The 18,082-nt window shown below is 51.8% G+C and overlaps 2 protein-coding genes across 3 annotated transcripts in view; one reads left to right on the forward strand and one right to left on the reverse strand.

Annotated features, from left to right (window-relative positions):
• Positions 1-8,512, forward strand: part of KCNC1 (potassium voltage-gated channel subfamily C member 1) — a 51,952-nt gene extending 43,440 nt beyond the window's left edge. The window contains exons 3-4 of the mRNA XM_049890587.1: positions 6,257-6,445; positions 8,448-8,512. Of these exons, the coding sequence (XP_049746544.1) occupies positions 6,257-6,445; positions 8,448-8,512 (254 nt within the window). The remainder of the gene's footprint in view (positions 1-6,256; positions 6,446-8,447) is intronic.
• A 6,529-nt stretch (positions 8,513-15,041) lies between these two features.
• SERGEF (secretion regulating guanine nucleotide exchange factor) overlaps positions 15,042-18,082 on the reverse strand; it is a 267,435-nt gene continuing 264,394 nt past the window's right edge. Inside the window, exon 11 of one of the 2 annotated variants that reach the window (XM_049890589.1) lies at positions 15,042-15,428. In XM_049890589.1, the coding sequence (XP_049746546.1) occupies positions 15,166-15,428 (263 nt within the window). In that variant the 3' untranslated portion in view covers positions 15,042-15,165. The remainder of the gene's footprint in view (positions 15,429-18,082) is intronic. The other variant, XM_049890590.1, reaches the window with a different exon arrangement.

Genomic DNA, 18,082 nt, shown 5'->3' on the forward strand with positions numbered 1-18,082 from the left:
AAGACATCCCAACCATTGCACAACCACTTTCCCGTGAATTCACTGGGGGCCAGGGAGGGGGTGGGGGGCCATGCAACAATACTAGTCACCATGGGATATATTCTAATATTCCATGGCTAGTGGTTTGTTATGGGACTATCTCAGTTTTATGAGAATCTGCACATAGCACATAAAGTTGATCACGGGGCTCTGGTCCGTAGATAAAAAGCCCATAGTCTACCTCTACCCATGGAATACCATCGACTTATTCTGTGGACACAGGGATTTCAAAGGAATGGATGACCCAGAGAAGAATGACCACACTGAGCTGAGAAGGAGTGCTGGGGTGAGTGGGAGGCTGGAGGGGAGGGCTAGGTAGTAGTTAGCTTATGACCCAGGTGTATGCAAGGAGGCTACAGGCTAGCTAGGCTCCAGGTGAGCAGATTTCCTGGAAGTGTGGGTGGCCTCCCCCAGTTGATGCTTTGTTCTTCCTTCCCTGCTGACACACTTTCTGAACTACCACCCTATCCTGATCCTGCTCCCACTTCATCCCACAGCTACACCAGCTACAGCAGTACCCACAAGGCCCACTTCTCTGCCCATGGGAGCTTTCCAGCCCTTTCCTTCTGTCCCCCCTCCCTCCCTTCCTGGGTTTCTTATAGGAACCTGAGCGGAAAGTAGCTAATGTCCTGGACTGGGACAGGGGTCTGAGAGACTGGAACTGAGGCCTGAGGTGGGGCAGGGCTTTCTCCCCTGACCATGGGTCCTGCTTGGGAACAGCCAGGCACGTGTCAATGGAAAGCCTCTACCCCACCTATCTGCTTTGGATGAACTGTCACTGAGCTGGGTATCTCGATGTCAAGAATCACCATCATGGAGCGCCAGCTCTTCTCTGAGCCCAGCAGAAAGAGCTCAGCCTGAGTGACATCATCACGGCGCTACTTGGCCCTTCAATTCTGTCCTCCCAATCCTGGATCTTTCGCAAGTGGTGTGCCTCAGGCCCACCTGCCAAGGATCCCTGGTTTATTCCAGTCAGGCACAGACCCCTCTGCACTCCTAATCATTAACACAGTATTATCCATGTGCTGAGAGTGCATGCACACGCATGCGTGCATGTACACTCATGCACACACAGCAGACACCTGTGTTCAGACATGCACACCAGCTAGTCCCAGGGACACAAGCCCTCCTCCCATGCTGCAGCAGATGTCTCAAGCCCATGCATTACTTTTGGACTCCTCTGGACCCCAAAGCCCTTCCCCAGCCTCGGCAGCCCTGCTCATGTGAGCCACCTTACCCTGGCCCCGAGTCTCAGGGACCCAGCAGGTTTGGCTTGGGCAGTCTCTATGGCTGAGGAGGTATCTTGGGCTCCCCCAAACTTGCCCTCTGGGGCCCAGATGCCTGGATCCTCTTGCCTTTCTCCAATCCCTGTGCTCTATCCCAACTCCGTTCCCACATGCTCACTTCCCAGAGCTGGGGAAGCTGAGGGGGCAGATGATCCCATGGAGGGAGCTGCTGCTGGTGGTGCTGACCCGATGTTCTGGCCTGTCCACCTCATCTCAGAGACCCCCGCTGAGCCTCATCCCTCACCAAACACTCCTGCCTCCAGCCATTGCAGCCTCCAGCCCAGGAGCTGGTATGTAAAACTCAGATTGTCTACCACCAGTGGAGTGTGCAGTCCTTAGGAAGCCTGGGCTTGCAGCTATGGGCTTAGATAGGCGAGGGGTGGGATGAGTTTGTGAGTTGAGGGGGAGGCCAGGGTGAGGAAGGCAAAGGTGATGGGTAGAGACTATATACAAATCATGGGAGGTGAGATGCAGTTCCCAAGGGCAGTCTTGCTGAAGCCTGGGGTTCTCCAGTCCCACTCTAAAAGCAATCTGGGCTCTAAGGGTAGTCACCCACACTCCCCCTAGTCCTACCAGCAGCACCTCCCCTCACCTTCACCTCCTGAACCCTCAGGTCTGTGTGTCTGTCCCAGGGACAATCTAGTCTCCTCTGTGCCATGGCCAGCATGGCCTCAGTGTTTGGGAGTCTTGTCCTGGGGGGTTACAGCATCAAGAGGTAGTCAGGGGCCCTATTCTCAGCTGGTTGTAAGGACCCACAGGGGGTGCCAGAAGGGCACTCCAGCATAGCCAAGGACTCCCTGGGGCTGACAGCCCAGGAGAAGCAGCTCCTCTCCCAGAAAGGGACTCCTTCCCCCATCTGCAGTTGGGGGTCCAGATCACCTTCTCTGGGCAGCTCGGAGCGCTCCCTCTGTCCTGCCATGTCCATTCATGTGTGTCTTGTTCATCTCTGCTCCTGTAATGTGGGTCGGTCCTTGTAGTACCAAGTCCTGGGCTGCAGGGTCCCACTGTAGGTGAGGAGGGGGCTGGCAAGGGGGAAGGGAGGGTGGCCAGGCCCCTTCCTGCCCAGAGCACTCAGGGCAGCAGTGAGCCCCCAGAGAAGCCCCTGCTTGGGCCATTGGGAGCTCCCACTGCAGCTTTGGTCACCTTTGGTGGTGGTGCTGGTGGAAGCGGGCTGTGGGGATTGGTTCTCCCCCCGCAGCTGAGTCCAAAGTGCCCCATTCCTGGCCCCTCCTGCTTTCCCCTGTGGGGCTTCAGTGGGTGCCAAGGGAGTGGTTTGAGGGTTGGGGGTTGGGAGCAGAGTTGAGCAGGCAGGGTGTGGGACGTGGCCCCTCCGCACCCAGCAGCCAAGCCCCTTGCATGGGGAAGAGTTTCTGCACAGACCCAGCTGCAGGGTAGGCAGCTTGGGCCCAGAGTGGGGTCCTCGTCACCCCCAGGTGGGATAAGGGGAAGTAGCAGAGAAATGAATGGACTCCGGACTCCAAAGGCCAGGCATGGGTGTTCTTTTCCATGTTGTTCACATTCTCTCTTTCTCTCTGTCCACTAATCCTGTCTCTCTTTCTCTCTCTCCTCGTTTTGTTGCATGACTTGTGCCGGTTCTCGTGATTGTACCCTGCTCGTGTATCTCACAGACTGTCCCCATTTAGCCTGGGACGTTTTTCCCTGAGCCCCCAGCCGGGCAGACCCCGGCAAACCCCCACCCCGCCCTAGCCCTGCTTGCGCCCCCGGCGCCCACTGCTGGTGCAAACAGTAAGTACATCCGGTGGTGCCTGGAGACCAGGGCAGACTAGCCAGCCCTGCTGGCCAGCCACGCGGGTTCTCCTTGCTCCAAAGTTTAAAAAAAAATGACCCTCTTGCGGACGCTCATCTCAGCCCATTTCAAAGCCTGGAAACCATCTCTGTAAGATGCTGCCCATCCTGCCATTTCACCATCACAGGCCTGTGGGTCTAGTGGAGGGCTGGGGGCCTGGGGCCTGGGGAGGCAGGGCTCCCAGCCTTCCAGGAAGAGGAGGAACCTAGGCTCCTGCTGCCAGCTCATCAAAAGAAGGGGAGTCTTGGGCAAGCTCACACCTCTGGCCCATCCCCTAGGCTCCCCAGGTTTAGACAGTTGGTTCCTCCTTGGTTTCTCTTCGAGCCACCTTTCGGGAGCTGGGGAGGAAGAATGCCCCAAGTTTTGAGAGCACCCCCAAACCACAGACAAACCAACAGCCCAGTGAGGCTGGACTCAGTCACCGAGCAAGACATAAACAGCCCCACCCAGTCACAGTCCCTTCCTCAAAGATCAAGGTTGAGAGAAGAAGCAGGCCCCAGGGGTGTCCTGAGGGCTCCCCTGGGGAGGGAAGGGTCCCCAGCTCACACCCATCCCAGAGATCCCTGATGGCTGCTCCTTACTCCCTGCCCCTGCAGGGAAAACCAGCCCAAACTTTAGGCGCCTTAAAGGCTATGGGAGCTGGGAACCCCAGGGGCAAGGGTGCATGGGCACATGGATGGGTGGTAGTTCAGCACCCACAGAGCTGGAGGAGAGAACTCAGGCTGCACCACCTCCATGGTAGCAGAGACCGAAGGGCATCCACCTTTGACCCATCCCCTGGGCAAGAACTGTAGGCTCTAGACACCCCTACTGACAGATGAAGGCCAGACAGAGAGACAGTGAATCCTTGTTCCTCTCCCCAGGTGGAGATGCTGCCTGGGAGGACATCTTGTCTTCCCCTGGAAGAAAATGCAGGCAGAGTACTGTGGGCTCCAACTTCCAGCCTTCCCATCTACTTCCTCCTCCTCCTCCTTTCCTTCCGTTTCCCCCAAGCACCCTGCTCTCTCAGCCCAGAGACTCTGGGGAAGGAAGACAGGGGCCAGCCAGAGTGGGAGGCAGGTCCCCGCAGTCTGTGAGCACACGTGTGTGCCAGCAGACCCGCCGGCCCATGGGCTCTCAGCCCCCAGGCCTCAGAGAGGCCCCAGCCCCAGTCACTGTGGTGTCAGAGTTACCTTGGTAACTGGCCTTTCTGGTTCAGAGTTAATGGGGAGTGAAGCCCAAGGGGTTTGTCAAGAAATGCACTGTACGTGAAATGCTTTGCCATCTTGTATGAGAGACTTTTTTTTTTTAAGTTCCAAAATTATGATGGGATTTTTTTTTTGGATTTGCTTTACGAATAAACCTGATTGGTCCATTTCTCTTTTGACTGACTGCCTCTTTGTAGTGACATGATGTGTACACGGGTGGTGATCCCACCCACGTGCACGCTGAGTGTGTGCACGAGGGAAAGGATCACTCCTGCGTGTAGTTACATGATGTGAACAGGATCATGGAAGTGTCAAACCCGGGTGGAAACTGTATCCAGCTTTTTCCCCCTCCTTAATCTTTAGGAGGAGCCCCGGTGGCGCAGTGGTTAAGAGATCAGCCTGCTAGCCAAAAGGTAGGCAGTTTGAATCTACCAGCAGCTCCTTGGAAACCCTTTGGGGCAGTTCTACTCTGTCCTATAGGGTTGCTATGAGTCAGAATCGAGTTGACGGCAATGGGTTTGGTTTTGGTTTTGGAATCTTTAGGAGAGTCTTCTAACAGGGTCAATGCCCTTGTTGGTTTTCTTCTTCCACAGAAGAGCTTGCCCTTGAGGCTCTTATTTTAGGTAAGATTTGAGGAAGCCCCGGGGGCCTCCCCTGGGGACTGAACTGGCTCTACCCTGGCCAAGAAGATTCTTCTTTGAGGGCCCTAGAGCTTGGAGCAGGCTCAGTCCCCAGGAGGGACAGCGACAGGGGCAAAGTCCAGTCAGAGCTACCTCTACCAGCCCAGAGGTCTCCAAGGCTCTGTCCTGGAGTGGGAGAGGGAGAGCTCCTTTCTCTGACCACACTCCGTCCCTCTCCAAATGTGTCCCCAGACCTCCTCCCAGGTTCCTTCTCAGACTACCGCAGAGGCCAAGGCTCAGTGCCTTCCCCACCAAAGCCCATCAGCTGCTCTTGTCTTCTACACATCCATTTGCTCTGCTTTGCCGGGGAAGCTGACGAGAGGAGACAGAGGAATGGGAGTCCCTCCCAGACCCATGTCCTGCTGTCACAGCTTCATGCCTACATCCCTGTTGTGCCTGTGCACGATGACCAGGCCCGCTGGGGCAGAGCGGGTGGAGGACGCTGGTTTGGTCTGTATGGGAGCAGAGTAGACTGCGTGGCTAGCTGGAGTGTGTGTGGTGGGGGGTAGAGTGAGTGGTCAGATTGGGTCTGCATGGGGGACTGAGTAGACTGAGTGACCAGGCCTAGTCGGTATGGGGGCGGAGCATGCATAGTGACAGAGTGGGTCTATCGGGTGGGGGCGGGGCAGGCCGAGTGATCAGGTAGAGTGCGTGTGGAGGACAGAGTGAACTGGGCGATTAGATGGGATCCAGATGGGGGATGGAGGAGAGCTGATCAGATGGGGGCTGTATAGGGACAGACCAGGCTGAGTGACCAGGCTGGATTTGAATGGGTCTAGGGAAGCCTGAGCGACTGGCTGGCTGAGGGTGGGAGGAAACCAGGCTCTGGTCAGCAGCAGAGGTGCCCCCAAAAGGTCACCTCTCTGGACTGGAGTGTTTCTGCGTGTCTGTCTGTCTCCTCCCTGAGCTCTGTGTCTGGCCCCCTCCCCATGACTGCATTCACACCATCCTGTCTCATCGGCCCCACCTTGAGCCCTGGGCCCACTCCCAGCACTGCGCCTGCTGGGTCCATCACCGACTCATCTTTTTGCAAACTTTGAGCAAACCCAGGAGCCGCTCCCTTCCTCCAGCAATGTGGGCAGCCCGTAGGCTGCCTGAATGAGCCGAGGACCCCCAGCCTCGGCTTCCCTCCACGGCCCACCTACTTTCCCGTCCTGAGGGACGCGCTGCCCTTTGCCAATGCCCCACCTCTGGCCTGTCCCCCCCCGCACTAAACAGTTTTCAGTGTCTCAATAGCTTCTGCTTATATGTTTGAAGATTCCAAACTGAATGGGGAGGTGGCGAAGGCCGCGCTGGCGAACGAAGACTGCCCCCACATAGACCAGGCCCTCACTCCCGATGAGGGCCTGCCCTTTACGCGCTCGGGCACCCGCGAGAGATACGGACCCTGCTTCCTCTTATCAACCGGGGAGTACACGTGCCCACCTGGTGGAGGAATGAGAAAGGGTATGTAGAGGAGGCTGGGGCACTCTGCATCGCCAGGGCCCGCCTCACGCTCCTGCAGACGGGTGGGCGGGTGGTGGGCGAGGGGTGCTGAGGGGCAGGTAGGCATACTTGAGGGGGGTGCAGAGTGGAAGGAGTCCCTGGGGTGGCCCCTGGAGGTCTGAGACCCTTTGTCTCATATGGATGTCAAGCTTCCAGAGAGAACCTGAGTGTTGGTAGTGAGCTAAATAAAGGGCAGGAAGGGGCTTGGGACAGGCTGGCTGACTATGGGCCATGACCCAAAAGCAACGGAGACAGAGGGATTCGGGAGGAGCCTCTACTCTTCTAGACTGCTCCGGCAGAGGGCAGAAGGCCCACTGCCCTGGGAGAGGGTAGCAGGGTAGGCTTGGCCAGGCCTGGCTTAGCCACCCAAGGTCCATGCTCTGGAAGATGCATCCTTTCACAAGAATCCACAGGCCAGTGGGAAGGGAGGCACGAAGAGAGAAGTGACTTCAGGGCTTGGGAGTGAGGCCAGTGTCCTTGCAGAGGTAAGGTGTGTACCAGTCAGAATATTGCTAGTGGCAGATAGAGAACTTGCCAAGAGAAGGCGTTTCAACAGGACTCTGTAGCCCCCTTCTGTCCCCAGTGCCTACTGGACACAGCCCTGGGTGTGATCAGAAGGCCCCTTGTGGTTGGTGAAGGCCAAGACTGGTGGTGGCCTCTTTGTCTACAAGGCCTCCTTGTAGTCAGATCCTTAGGCTGACTCCGCTGGGGAGAGAGGCTTCTACCCGAGCTTGAGTGTGGGTTGAGAGAGACTTGGGGTGGGGCCCAGAGCACCCCAGTTCAAGGCTTCAGGCATTGGCTGGGCTTGGAAGGTGGAGGAGCAGAGGAAGCCACCCTCAGTGCAGCAGGCCTGCTGGGCAGCTCGTGCATGTCTGGGAAGCCTCCCGTGCTCACATAGGCTGCATGCTGACTGGGGTGAGCAGGGCTGGGCTGGATGGTAGTCAGTTTTCTGAGAACAAAAGTTGGTACAGCCTGTGACCATTCACAGCTGCTCAAGTATTTAAAGTGGTTAAACACAGAATTCAAAATAAAAGGCAAACAGAAGAGGCGAGGCAGCTACACCAAGAGGTGGGAAAATCCTTCTGGCTATGGTGCTTGGCTAATGCCAACGACCCCACCTAGTGTGACCACCTGGCCTAGGCTGGCCCCTACTTCCTTGCCCTGCCCAGAGGTCCCTTGGATCCCGGTGCCACGTACCGCTCCCTGCATGGTGCTTCATGGTGGAGGGCTGCCGGCCTTGGGGAGGGTCCCATCCTTGGCAACTGCCATGGATGGGCCTGATGCCCCTCTTTGCAGTTGGCCAGGTCAAGGGCAGCCCTGGAAAGTGAGGGGGAAGCAGGTAGACTGTCCCCAGTAGCTGTGCCCTGCCCAGTAAGGCCTCAGGGGCTGCCTTTCTCCTTGAGTGCTGAGTGGATCTTGAGCGTTGGGCTGATCAGTGTGTCCAGAAGAGTCTCTTTTACTGAGCTTCCAGAAGCCCAGGGAGTGGGGAACAGAAGATGCCCCAAGTCCCTATAGCAACCAGGTAACCCAGCAGCAACCACTGTCCACAGGTGATCCCTACTCCCCAATCCCATAGAGACTTGGGCGTCAGAGTCTTTGGGAGGCACCAAGGTGAAGTGCCCTCACCCACATCCATCTGGCCCCTGTTCTCGTGGAGTCATGCCGGCCGCCAAGGACTTGCTTTTCTCAGGATAATTCTGAGCCATAAGCCATGCAGGTGTCTGAGCCCATGTGTAGAATAGGAGACAAGTTAGGGACTCCATCCAGTTTCCCAGGAGGGAGAGAAAGAGGCGTGCTAGGCTGGCTCACTGCATGGGAAAACCAAGCCAGCTGGAGAAGAATCTGCCTGCCTCTGCATGCGGCTGTTCTGTCTTTCCTTCTCCTTCCTTAAAAACTAAGTACCAAGTGGGATGGGAAAGCCAAGAAGAGAAGCTCAAGTGTTAATTGTATTCTTTACATACAGATCTTTGCAAAGAAAGCCCTGTCATTGCTAAGTATATGCCGACAGAGGCTGTGAGAGTGACTTGACCAGGCGGCTTGGCCGAGGACACTGGTGGCTATTAAGCATCTGGGTGGACCTGCAGCCCCTCCTCACCCTCGGACAGAGTAAATTCACGCCATGCAGGTTTGCCGGACGAGTCCGAGTGGCCCAGGCATGGTACTAGGACGGACGTAGCTTTTTCTACGGCCAAATGGTAACTGACCGTAGAGGATTTCTTTTCCTTCTTTCCATTTTTTTAAAATTTTCTTTTATTTGGGAGGGGGAGGGCGGAGGGGTTCATTAGCATGACTTGCATGAAGTTAAACAGAAAACCCAGGCAACCAAACCCACCAAACCCCTGCAACTGTATGATTATCTTAAACAACAACGATAAAGAAAAGAAAAAGAAAAAGTTCTCTTTTCTTTCGAAGCTCTTTCCTTTCGAAGCTCTTTCCTTTTACACACATTGTTGAAGCCAACCTGTAAAGGCGCTCAGTAGAAACCTCTGCATTTCTGGGGGCAGGAGTTGGGGGAGGAGGGCTGGGAGTGGGGAGCAGATTGCTTCCCTTTTTGTATATGAGATCAAGAGTAAAGTTTCCCAAAAGGGCAGTTGATCAGTCATCGGTCATATTGACCTCACCTTCATAGTTCATCTCATATGTGGAGACTGAGAACTTTGCTCCAATAGAATTGTGGAATATCGCGCCTCTGCCTTCTTCCCTCTCCGTTTGGCATGCTTGTGACTCTGCGGACGTCACCCCAAGACTCTCCCTGACAGCGACTAGTCTAGGTTGATTCTGTCATCTTATTGGTGTGTAGATCCCATGTGACCACCTTTCATGACAAATTGTTCATAGTAAATAATCAACACCATACGGATTTTCAAAGTGTCACTTTAAAATCAAGATGTAGAGCACCAAAAAGATCAGGACCACGGGAGGAGCGGCCCTCCTCCACCTTTATTAAGGCACAACCTGGCATTGTATGCAATTTAGAACTTCAGAGTAAAAAACTGCATGCCCAATGTTATGCAAAGCGATTCTCGCATGAAATAAATTTTGTATCATGGTTTCTGTATAGTCTAAAGCAGATTTGTTTTCCTGAAATAATTGGGAGGTTTGCAGAGATGCACTTCTGCATCTCAAATAAGTATAGTATTTTCCCAACAGAAACAGAGGACAGTAGTTTGGCTTTGGTCTGATTCTAAAATTAGTTTGGGGGGGGGTAGGGAAGAGATGATATTTTTGAAAAACACATGCTTGAGTTGAAAAAAATGCAACATCTCGAGCTTTCACCGCAGCTCGCAGCATTTCCTGGAAAGAGAACAATGATGCTTTAGCTCAACAACCTCCCCTCTACCTGGGCCCCGACCCCCAATAATAAAAAGCTGAATTTTGAGATGAAGCCTGGATTTGGGTTTTTCTTGCCTTCAGGCAGTGTCGTGGTTCTGCGCCTGGCCTCTGGTCAGGCCCGCTGTAGCTGGGCTGGGGTAAGCCTATGGGTGGGCTACTCTGGTCATTAGAGAATCCAGGAATGCTCGGGCAGAAAGAGTCCCTAAAGGTTATGTAAGTCAACCTCTGAGCATTATAGACATGAAACTGAGGCCTAGAGAGGGGAGTGACCCACTGTAAGGTGCTGGCTGGCCTCTCACTGGGGAAAAGCCAAGCCCTAAGGAAGAAGATGCCCTCTGGACTCCCCTCTGCAGGCCAGCTGGGCTGGGTAGCCCCTCGGGCTGTGGATCCTACTGGGTGCGGGAAGGGAGGCAGCTCTCAGAAGGGGTTGGGTGTATAAGGACCTGACCCTAAGACCAGCACAGCTGCATGTGTTGGCCCTCCTGACATAGCAGCTTCTCCATGGAATCATGCCATGTTGATGAATCCTTGAATCTGGCCGTGTCAGAGCTCCCAGCCCCGTCTGCAGAGCTGTCATGTCCCTCCTGGGCTCATCTTGAATCTGAAGGAGTCAAAGACAGGGGTCTGACTGACAGATCTGGTGCCCCACCCAGCTGCACTCCTTGTTGGACTCAGTCTGGTGGACCACCTCATTTTATAGCTCTCTTAGCCTGGAGGTGTCTGTCTCTGAAAGGGTGGAGCCCTGTCCTAGGAATCTTGATTTGCTTGGGTTGTTCACTTGATTTTGGTGGGGGTAGGGTGGGGGGTTGGGGTTCCAATTCTCTTCCTATCCATTAGAGAATCCAGGAATGTCTTTTCCTCCATTTCAGTTCTCCTGATACTTCCCGGCATGGCCTGAGTCAACAATCGGGGTGGGAGGCTTAAGGTGGATGCCAAAGTCTCATCTAACAGCTCCCCATCCTTGCTAAGATTTTGCCTCAACTTCTGGGTGCCCTGTGCAGCCTGGAAACCAAGGAGGTGGGGGTCGGTGGAGCAGTGAGTATGCTCAGGCATCTGCCCCAGAGGTTATGTGGCTAAAGATCTGCCAGGTCCACAATACGTAACAATTCATGACCCTCTGGATGTACCAGCCAAGTAGCCTTGGCTGCTAGAGGGAAGGTAGTGTTCACTCTACCCGGGGGTCCCCATCAGGGAAGTGCTTCTGGTGTACTCAAAGTGAGACTCAACACAAAGCCATTTGGAATATGGGTTTTCAGGGACATGGTAGCCAATGGGAAAATGGATTAATACATGCTGAGCATCTACTATGTGCTGGGCATCTTACAAAATAGCTCACAATAATTCAACATTACCATTTTAGAAAACAAGGCCCAGAGAGGTTAAGAAACCGGCCCAAGATCACACAGCTAATGAGTGATGAAGCCATTTTTACCCTGATGGTCTGACTCCAGAGCTCAGGTTAAGCTGTCTCAAGCTAACTGAGACTTCCCTGGGTCTGGCCCTTAGAAGTAGAATTGACAGGAACACTAGAGTCACTGGTACTAAATCCCAGGAACCTCAGGGCCTGGCCTCCTGTCCTCCTTCATGAAGCATCATAGGCATGACAGATGGGGCTGCTTCACATCTGCCATTGCCCCCAGTCTGACCACCTCACTGTCTGGCTTAAACACCCTGTTGCTCCAAGAATAAAGTTTAAGCTCTTCAAGGTGGCTTGTAAGGTCCTGCCCGCCTTTCCTCTTCCAACTCCCCACTCCCCACCTCCCTCTGTGCTCCAGTCACTCCGAATTCTGAACTTGTAGTAGTTGCACATATACACCTTAGGACTGGGAACTCCCTCGCTCTAAGACCCCAACCATTTCTCAACTAACTCACTAACTCCCAATCCTCAGTTATCCCTAAGTCACTTCATCTGGAAGTGGTGGGTGCCTGGGGCATGGTGGTGTGCTTTATTCTGAATCCTGGACATGGACTCACTGTTCACCAAGCACAAGCTCATCTAACATTGGTCTGGTGGCCCTCACAATCCACGAGGACCAAGGGTGGGGGTATTGAGGGAAGATGGGGTGGCTGTGATGAGGACGGGAGAGTGAGGCACTCAGTAAGTGGTCAACTTTCAACAGTCACTCCAGTGACCACACTAAAGACCTGTGAGGACACAGCAGAGTCCCGCTCCCCTCTTTTTTCTCTCTCCCCCTTCTCACACAGGACTGTGAAGTCTAATTCACTTAGTCAATCAGAAAAAAAAGAAAAGAAACTTAAAAAATTAGTGGGTATTTTCTCAAGTTGGCTCCTATGGCTTACTAGCTAACCAGGTGATGATGTTGGACACTGACTTCAAACCCACAATAATCAAACATTTGTAAAAGGGATAAAAGAGGTTGGAGGTGGGGGGTGGAAGGACCATAAAGCCCACTCATTTAAGCAATGAGGGTCCTCACAGTGACCCTGAGGGTATACTGGCCAGTTCATTCATCAACAAATGTTTACTGAGCACCTTCTCTGTACTAGGACCTGTCCTGGGTGAAGGTGTTCCTGAACTGATCAGGACCTGGTCCCTTGTTCTCAAAGAGCTCATGATCTATTAGGAAAGAGGGCTTGGTCATCTACAATACTAGTCTGAGAATGACCAGTACGGATCAAGGGGCCAGAAAAGACTATAGGAGATGCTATCAACAGCCCTCGCCACTCTGGGACTTTCAGGCACTCCTCAGATGGAGCCAGTGAGCTGACCTTGAGAAAGCTCATTCTGCCTGAGGTTGCTACTGAGAAGGGCAGAATAGAGGAACTGGAGGTGATGGAACCATCTGTGATGTCTTCTAGAGCCATTCATTATTCCATGTGTATGTTATCTTTTGGAAATCCTGGTGGCGTAGTGGTTAAGTGCTACGGCTGCTAACCAAAAGGTCAGCAGTTGGAATCCACCAGGCACTCCTTGGAAACTCTATGGGGCAGTTCTACTCTGTCTATAGGGTCGTTATGAATCAGAACTGACTTGATGGCAACAGGTTTGGTTTTCGTTTTTTTTTTTTTTAGGTTATCTGTACCCTGACTGCTTCAAGATGGGTCTTACTCAGGTTCTGAGGGTCTCAGGTTCTAGATCAAAGGGCTTAGCGCTGATGTACCACCTTACCCAGCTTCAGCATGAAAAGGAACCCCAAGACACATCTTTCTTGTGCCCACAAGGAGGCTTAGGAGAAGCACTAGGATGCAGCAGCAGAGGACTTGGGATTTTGGTTTCTTCCAGCAGATGCTGAAAGAGGTTGGAGGGCACTTTGCAATCCTGTGAGAGAGAGAGTGTTGGTTCCTTGTGAGTGGAAACACTGGGAGGTTTGTGCCTGAGTACTGTTCATTGTGGGACTGCTTTCTGAACTGTGTCTGATGCAGACCACCCAGCCTGTAGGACAGGCGGGGTGGCCAGTTACTTGGGTATGGGTCATCTCTGGGCCATCTGATTGCTCCGTCTCTGTAGGCTTGGTCAGCTTGGCAAAACCAATTGAGAGAGCATGGAAATGTCCTTTCTTCCATCATAACAGTGCTTGGAGGCTGTGTTAGCCCCTATTGGTTGTGGGAAGGGGCAGGTCAAGGGCTTTGCTGGCCACAGCAGCCATGTTTCTAGGGTTCAAGGTTGAGAGGACTCCATGCACTGGTGTCTGAGGTCAGCCCACAGCTGTGGGTGATCTCTAGGTTCAGGCCTGGGATGTTCAGGATTGCCCTCATTCCCACTCTCCTGAGCTGTGCCCACCCCAGGTCCCAGGGCTACACTTTATCCCACTCTTCTCTGGCTCAGGGCGGGCCCTGGCTGGGTCATTTCCCAATCAGGACTCTGGACCAGCGGTAAGGTGTACGCCTTGAGGTCCCTTCCTTGCTAGGCCTCCATTTTCTCATATTTACAATGAAAATGTTGGATAACATCAGTGGTTTTTAAACTTTCTCAAGGACCCCTTACCAAATGAAAACCTATATGAAACCCAATATATAATACACATAAAAATAAAGCTGCTTTGGCTAAAGTGGAAGATAGGGTCTCTGGGCCTGTTTAGTTGGCCTTCCTTTACCAGGTGGCCACTGAGTTCTCAGGAGAATCTTAGGGCTCTAAAGAAGGCAGTGGAAGCCCACTGGGCTAGATAGTCATGAAAGGACGCCCCAGCTTTGATATCCTGGAATTCTGTAATTTCTCTAAGAGCCATAGGAGCCCAGCCCTTACAGACCCACACCCTCGTCTGAGTCACAAAGAGAAGACTGTGTGGGATGGGCCACAAATCTGACTGGCTAGCTGCTGACACTGCCACACTGCGCTCTGGAGAAATGCCTCTCTGAGGTCCTCTGGCCAAGACTTGTTGCCAGCCACAGCACCAAGAAAGGTGCTGTGTCCCCCAGAGCCAGAGCTGAAATTGGAGGAAGCAAGGGGCCTGCGATCCAATTTGGTTCCCATCTCACCTGAGGGCCCCCCTCCTACAGAAGCTAGGGCCTGGGGGCAGATATCAGGGGTCAAACTCTTAACCTTTGATGTTGTTATCCTTACAGACTCCCCTCCCCATGCTGTGACCTTAAGACCCCTGACCTTCATCTGAAACCACAGAGCTTGGCAATTACAGGTACACAGGCTAGTTCCAGGGTTTTTCCTGGCTCAGATGAAGGCATAAATCTTCTGAGAGTTTCAGTGGCTCTCAGCCCCTTGGTCTGTCCCGGGGGTATCCTCTGCTGGGTCTTCCCAGAAGTCTTGTCTTTTCCTCCACTTACTCATCTCCACTTCCTTCCACCCCCACTCCAGAGCCTTCTCCCTTGGCCAGGTCATCAAGAGCTCCTTCCTGTCTAAGTATCCAGGCCATCTGAACAGGGTCCCTCAATATTCTTGAACCAGCAAACTACATGCTCTGAGTTCTGAGAATAAAACTCCAGGAGAGGCTTGTGGCTGCTCTAAGCATGGCTTAGGAACCCTTTGTCTTGCTGAATCCAATGCGGCTGGATCAAAAAAGCCACTGGAGACAGGACTGAGCTTTCTGACCCCACCAAGCAGGAATAGGCTGGAATATTCCTGCTGGTATTTTAGCTTTCCATGTCCCTTGGTGAGAACCTAAACCGTCATTCTCATCTGCTGAGCAGTAGAAAGGGTGTCTGTCTCCTTGAGCCCCGGACACTGGGCAAGCAGCCTCCCATCTTTCCGGTCTGTGGTCAGCCCAACCATCAGGGTCTCCTGAGCCCTTCTCAGGCCAACCCCACAACCTGGTAAGGCAATTCTCTGGGAAAATGTTTGGTGGGAAAAACCACTTTATTAAACGTTCTCTGTCACAAGTTTCCCACTACAACCCAGACTGGTTTTGGGTTGAAGTTTCTCATTGTCTTTTCTTCTAGTTTCTCTCTCTGTCCACTGTTTCCTGAGATCCGGCATCTTCGGTGGCATCTGGGGAAGGGTCCATGACCTTGGGGCCCTGGTCCAGTGCAGGAAGGGCTGGCAGCTGGCAGAGGGCCAGGGAGTGGCCAGCTCCACAGCCCACGTGGAGTCCTACTGATGACCTCAGAGCCTGCACTGGCACGGGGGCCCAGACATTGGCTTCAGTGCCGTCCCCGCACATGCCGTGCTCGTTCCAGCCCCAAGAGTAGCACACCCCACCTGTGGAGGAGAAGAAAACATGGCTGAAACACTCACCCCAAGAGTGCAGTTTACACATGAAGCAAGCACAGCTCAGCGAGACTTGGTGCATGCTCACTTTCCCTGCTCCACACCCCTGCCCCCTAGGATGCTCTTGCTCCAGTGTTTCCATTTCACTAACCCACAACTCTTCATGCCCCAAACCTTGCGGTCCTCCTTGGCTCTCCCCTAACTGCCATCCTTCGTATATAACCTGTCACCAAGACCTGCCGACTCTGCCTCCAAAAATATCTCAAATCCTTCCATGTCCTTCCATCTCCCAGCTACCACCCTGATCCAGAATACTATTTTCTGTCCTCTGGGCCATGCCAACAGCCTCCACTGGTGTCTCATCCACTCCAATCTTCAAAGAGCATCAAAGAGATCTTTTACAATTGCAAATCATGTCACCCCCCTGCTTAAAACCCTTCAATCACTTCCCACCATCCTTACTGAGGCATTTCCCAGTGATCTGGTTGACCACCTGGCTGGCCTCACTTATTACGCTCCAGCAACCCTGGCCTTCTTTCAGATCCTAAACATGCCCTGCAGGCCTTCTTTTCTCTCAAAGCCCTCACTTTAGTGGGGGCTCCAGACCTCCTCACCCTTTTGATTCTGGTTTAAGTGTCACTCAGAGGCCAGATTCCCTGGCCACCCAATCCAAATTAGGTTCTTGTAATTGCCTCTTCATAGCCCTTTATACATAGGGGGCCTCAGAGTTTGTGGTGATATATGATTTGTGTGGTGATGAGTCTACTATCCCCTCCTCACAGACTATATACTCTGTGAGGGCAGGGGCTGCGTATGCTTTGTACACTGCTGTATCGCTAGTGCCTAGTACAGTGCCTGGTATGTAGTCGGTGCTCAATAAGCGTTTGTTAAAAGATAAAAGAATGAACAAAGTCAGTCACACAGTCAGAAAGTGGGAAAGCCAGCATTCAAGCCCAGGTCAACCTGACACTCTATCACATCACCTCTTTATAGGTTTAGGGAGGTCTGCTAGACTCTAACTGCACTCATGTTTTCCTGTAGTTGCTCTGTTGTTTCCCAGCATTTAGTTTTTGTTTTTTTTTAAATAGACTTTATTTCCTAGAGCTGCTTTAGGTTTACAGAAAAATTGCACAGAAAGTACACAGAGTTCCCATACACTCTCTCTCCCCTCCTGCCTCCTATTACTGACATCTTGCAGTAGTTTGATATATTTGTCATAACTGATGAACAGATATGGATGTATTATTATTAACTAAAGTCCACAGTTCACATTAGGGTTCACTCTTCGTGTTGTACAGTTCTATGGGTTTTGACAAATGCACAATGCCATGTGTCCACCATTACAAGCTCATGCAGAATAGTTTCACGGCCCTAAAAGTGCCCTGTACTCCACCTATTCATCCCTCCCCCTTCCCACTGACACTCTGGCAACCACTGATCTTTTCACTGTCTTCTGTTGTCATTTTTTAACCTTTTTTCTGGATATAAAAGTAATACATCTTCACGGCAAAAAAGAAAGAATAGAAAATGTGGATAAGTATGAAGAAAAGCAGACTTCAGGACTGTGCCCACTATTAAGCATATTTTGGATATCGCCTTCAAACCTTTAATTTTTGAAACGTGTAGATATTTGTATGCTGCTTTTATCTCTTAACATTATAACGCAAACATTTCTCCAAGGAATTACAAATTATCCAAAAACAGTAAACTAAAAATAATTCGTTTGAAATTTTGAGACAGCTCACTATGTAGAAAAGTACAGAAAATAATTTAACAGAAAGATACATACCCCATCCAGATTTAGGACATTAGTTAACATTTTGCCCTATTTGTTTCAACTCTTCCCTTTTTTAAAATAAATTGTAAAGATACAGTTTAAGCCCTACTTCCAATCTATCCATCCCTCCCCAATGTAACCACTATTTTGAAGTCGGTTGTATATTATCTGCATGTTTATCTTATATTTTTCTACATGTGTATTTAAATACTACATAATATTTTCAGTTTGTTTAAAAGATTTACATAAATAGTATCACACAAATACGGGCCTTTTTGCAACTTGCTCTTTACATCTGGCATTGTTTTTGAAATTTGAGTTGACACAGATCTAGTTCATTTATTTTAACTGTACATGGCATTCTATTATGTATATGTTGTTGTTGTTAGGTGCGATCCAGTAGGTTCCAACTCATAGCAACCAACAGAATGCAACACTGCCTGGTCCTGTGCCATTCTCATAATCGTTGCTATGCTTGAGCCCATCGTTGGAACTGCTGCGTCAATCCGTCTCATTGAGGGTCTTCCTCTCTTTCACTGACCCTTTACTTTACAAGCATGATGTCCTTCTCCAGGGACTGGTCCCTCTTGATAACAAGTCCAAAGTATATGAGATAAAGATTTGTCCATTCTTCCGGACTTGTGGTTCCTGCACAGAAAGGCACCCAGGCCAAGGGAAGATTGATGACAGAGACCTTCCTCCAGAGCCGAAAGAGGAAGCCTTCCCCTGGAGCTGACACCTTGAATTTGGACTTGTAGCCTACTAAACTGTGAGAGAATAAATTTCTCTTTGTTAAAGCCATCCACTTGTGGTATTTGACAAGTTGACTAGTTGACTAAGTTGACTAAGCAGCACTAGTTTATTAATT

Source organism: Elephas maximus, chromosome 7 (assembly GCF_024166365.1).
Source record: "Elephas maximus indicus isolate mEleMax1 chromosome 7, mEleMax1 primary haplotype, whole genome shotgun sequence".
NCBI classification, from domain to species: domain Eukaryota; kingdom Metazoa; phylum Chordata; class Mammalia; order Proboscidea; family Elephantidae; genus Elephas; species Elephas maximus.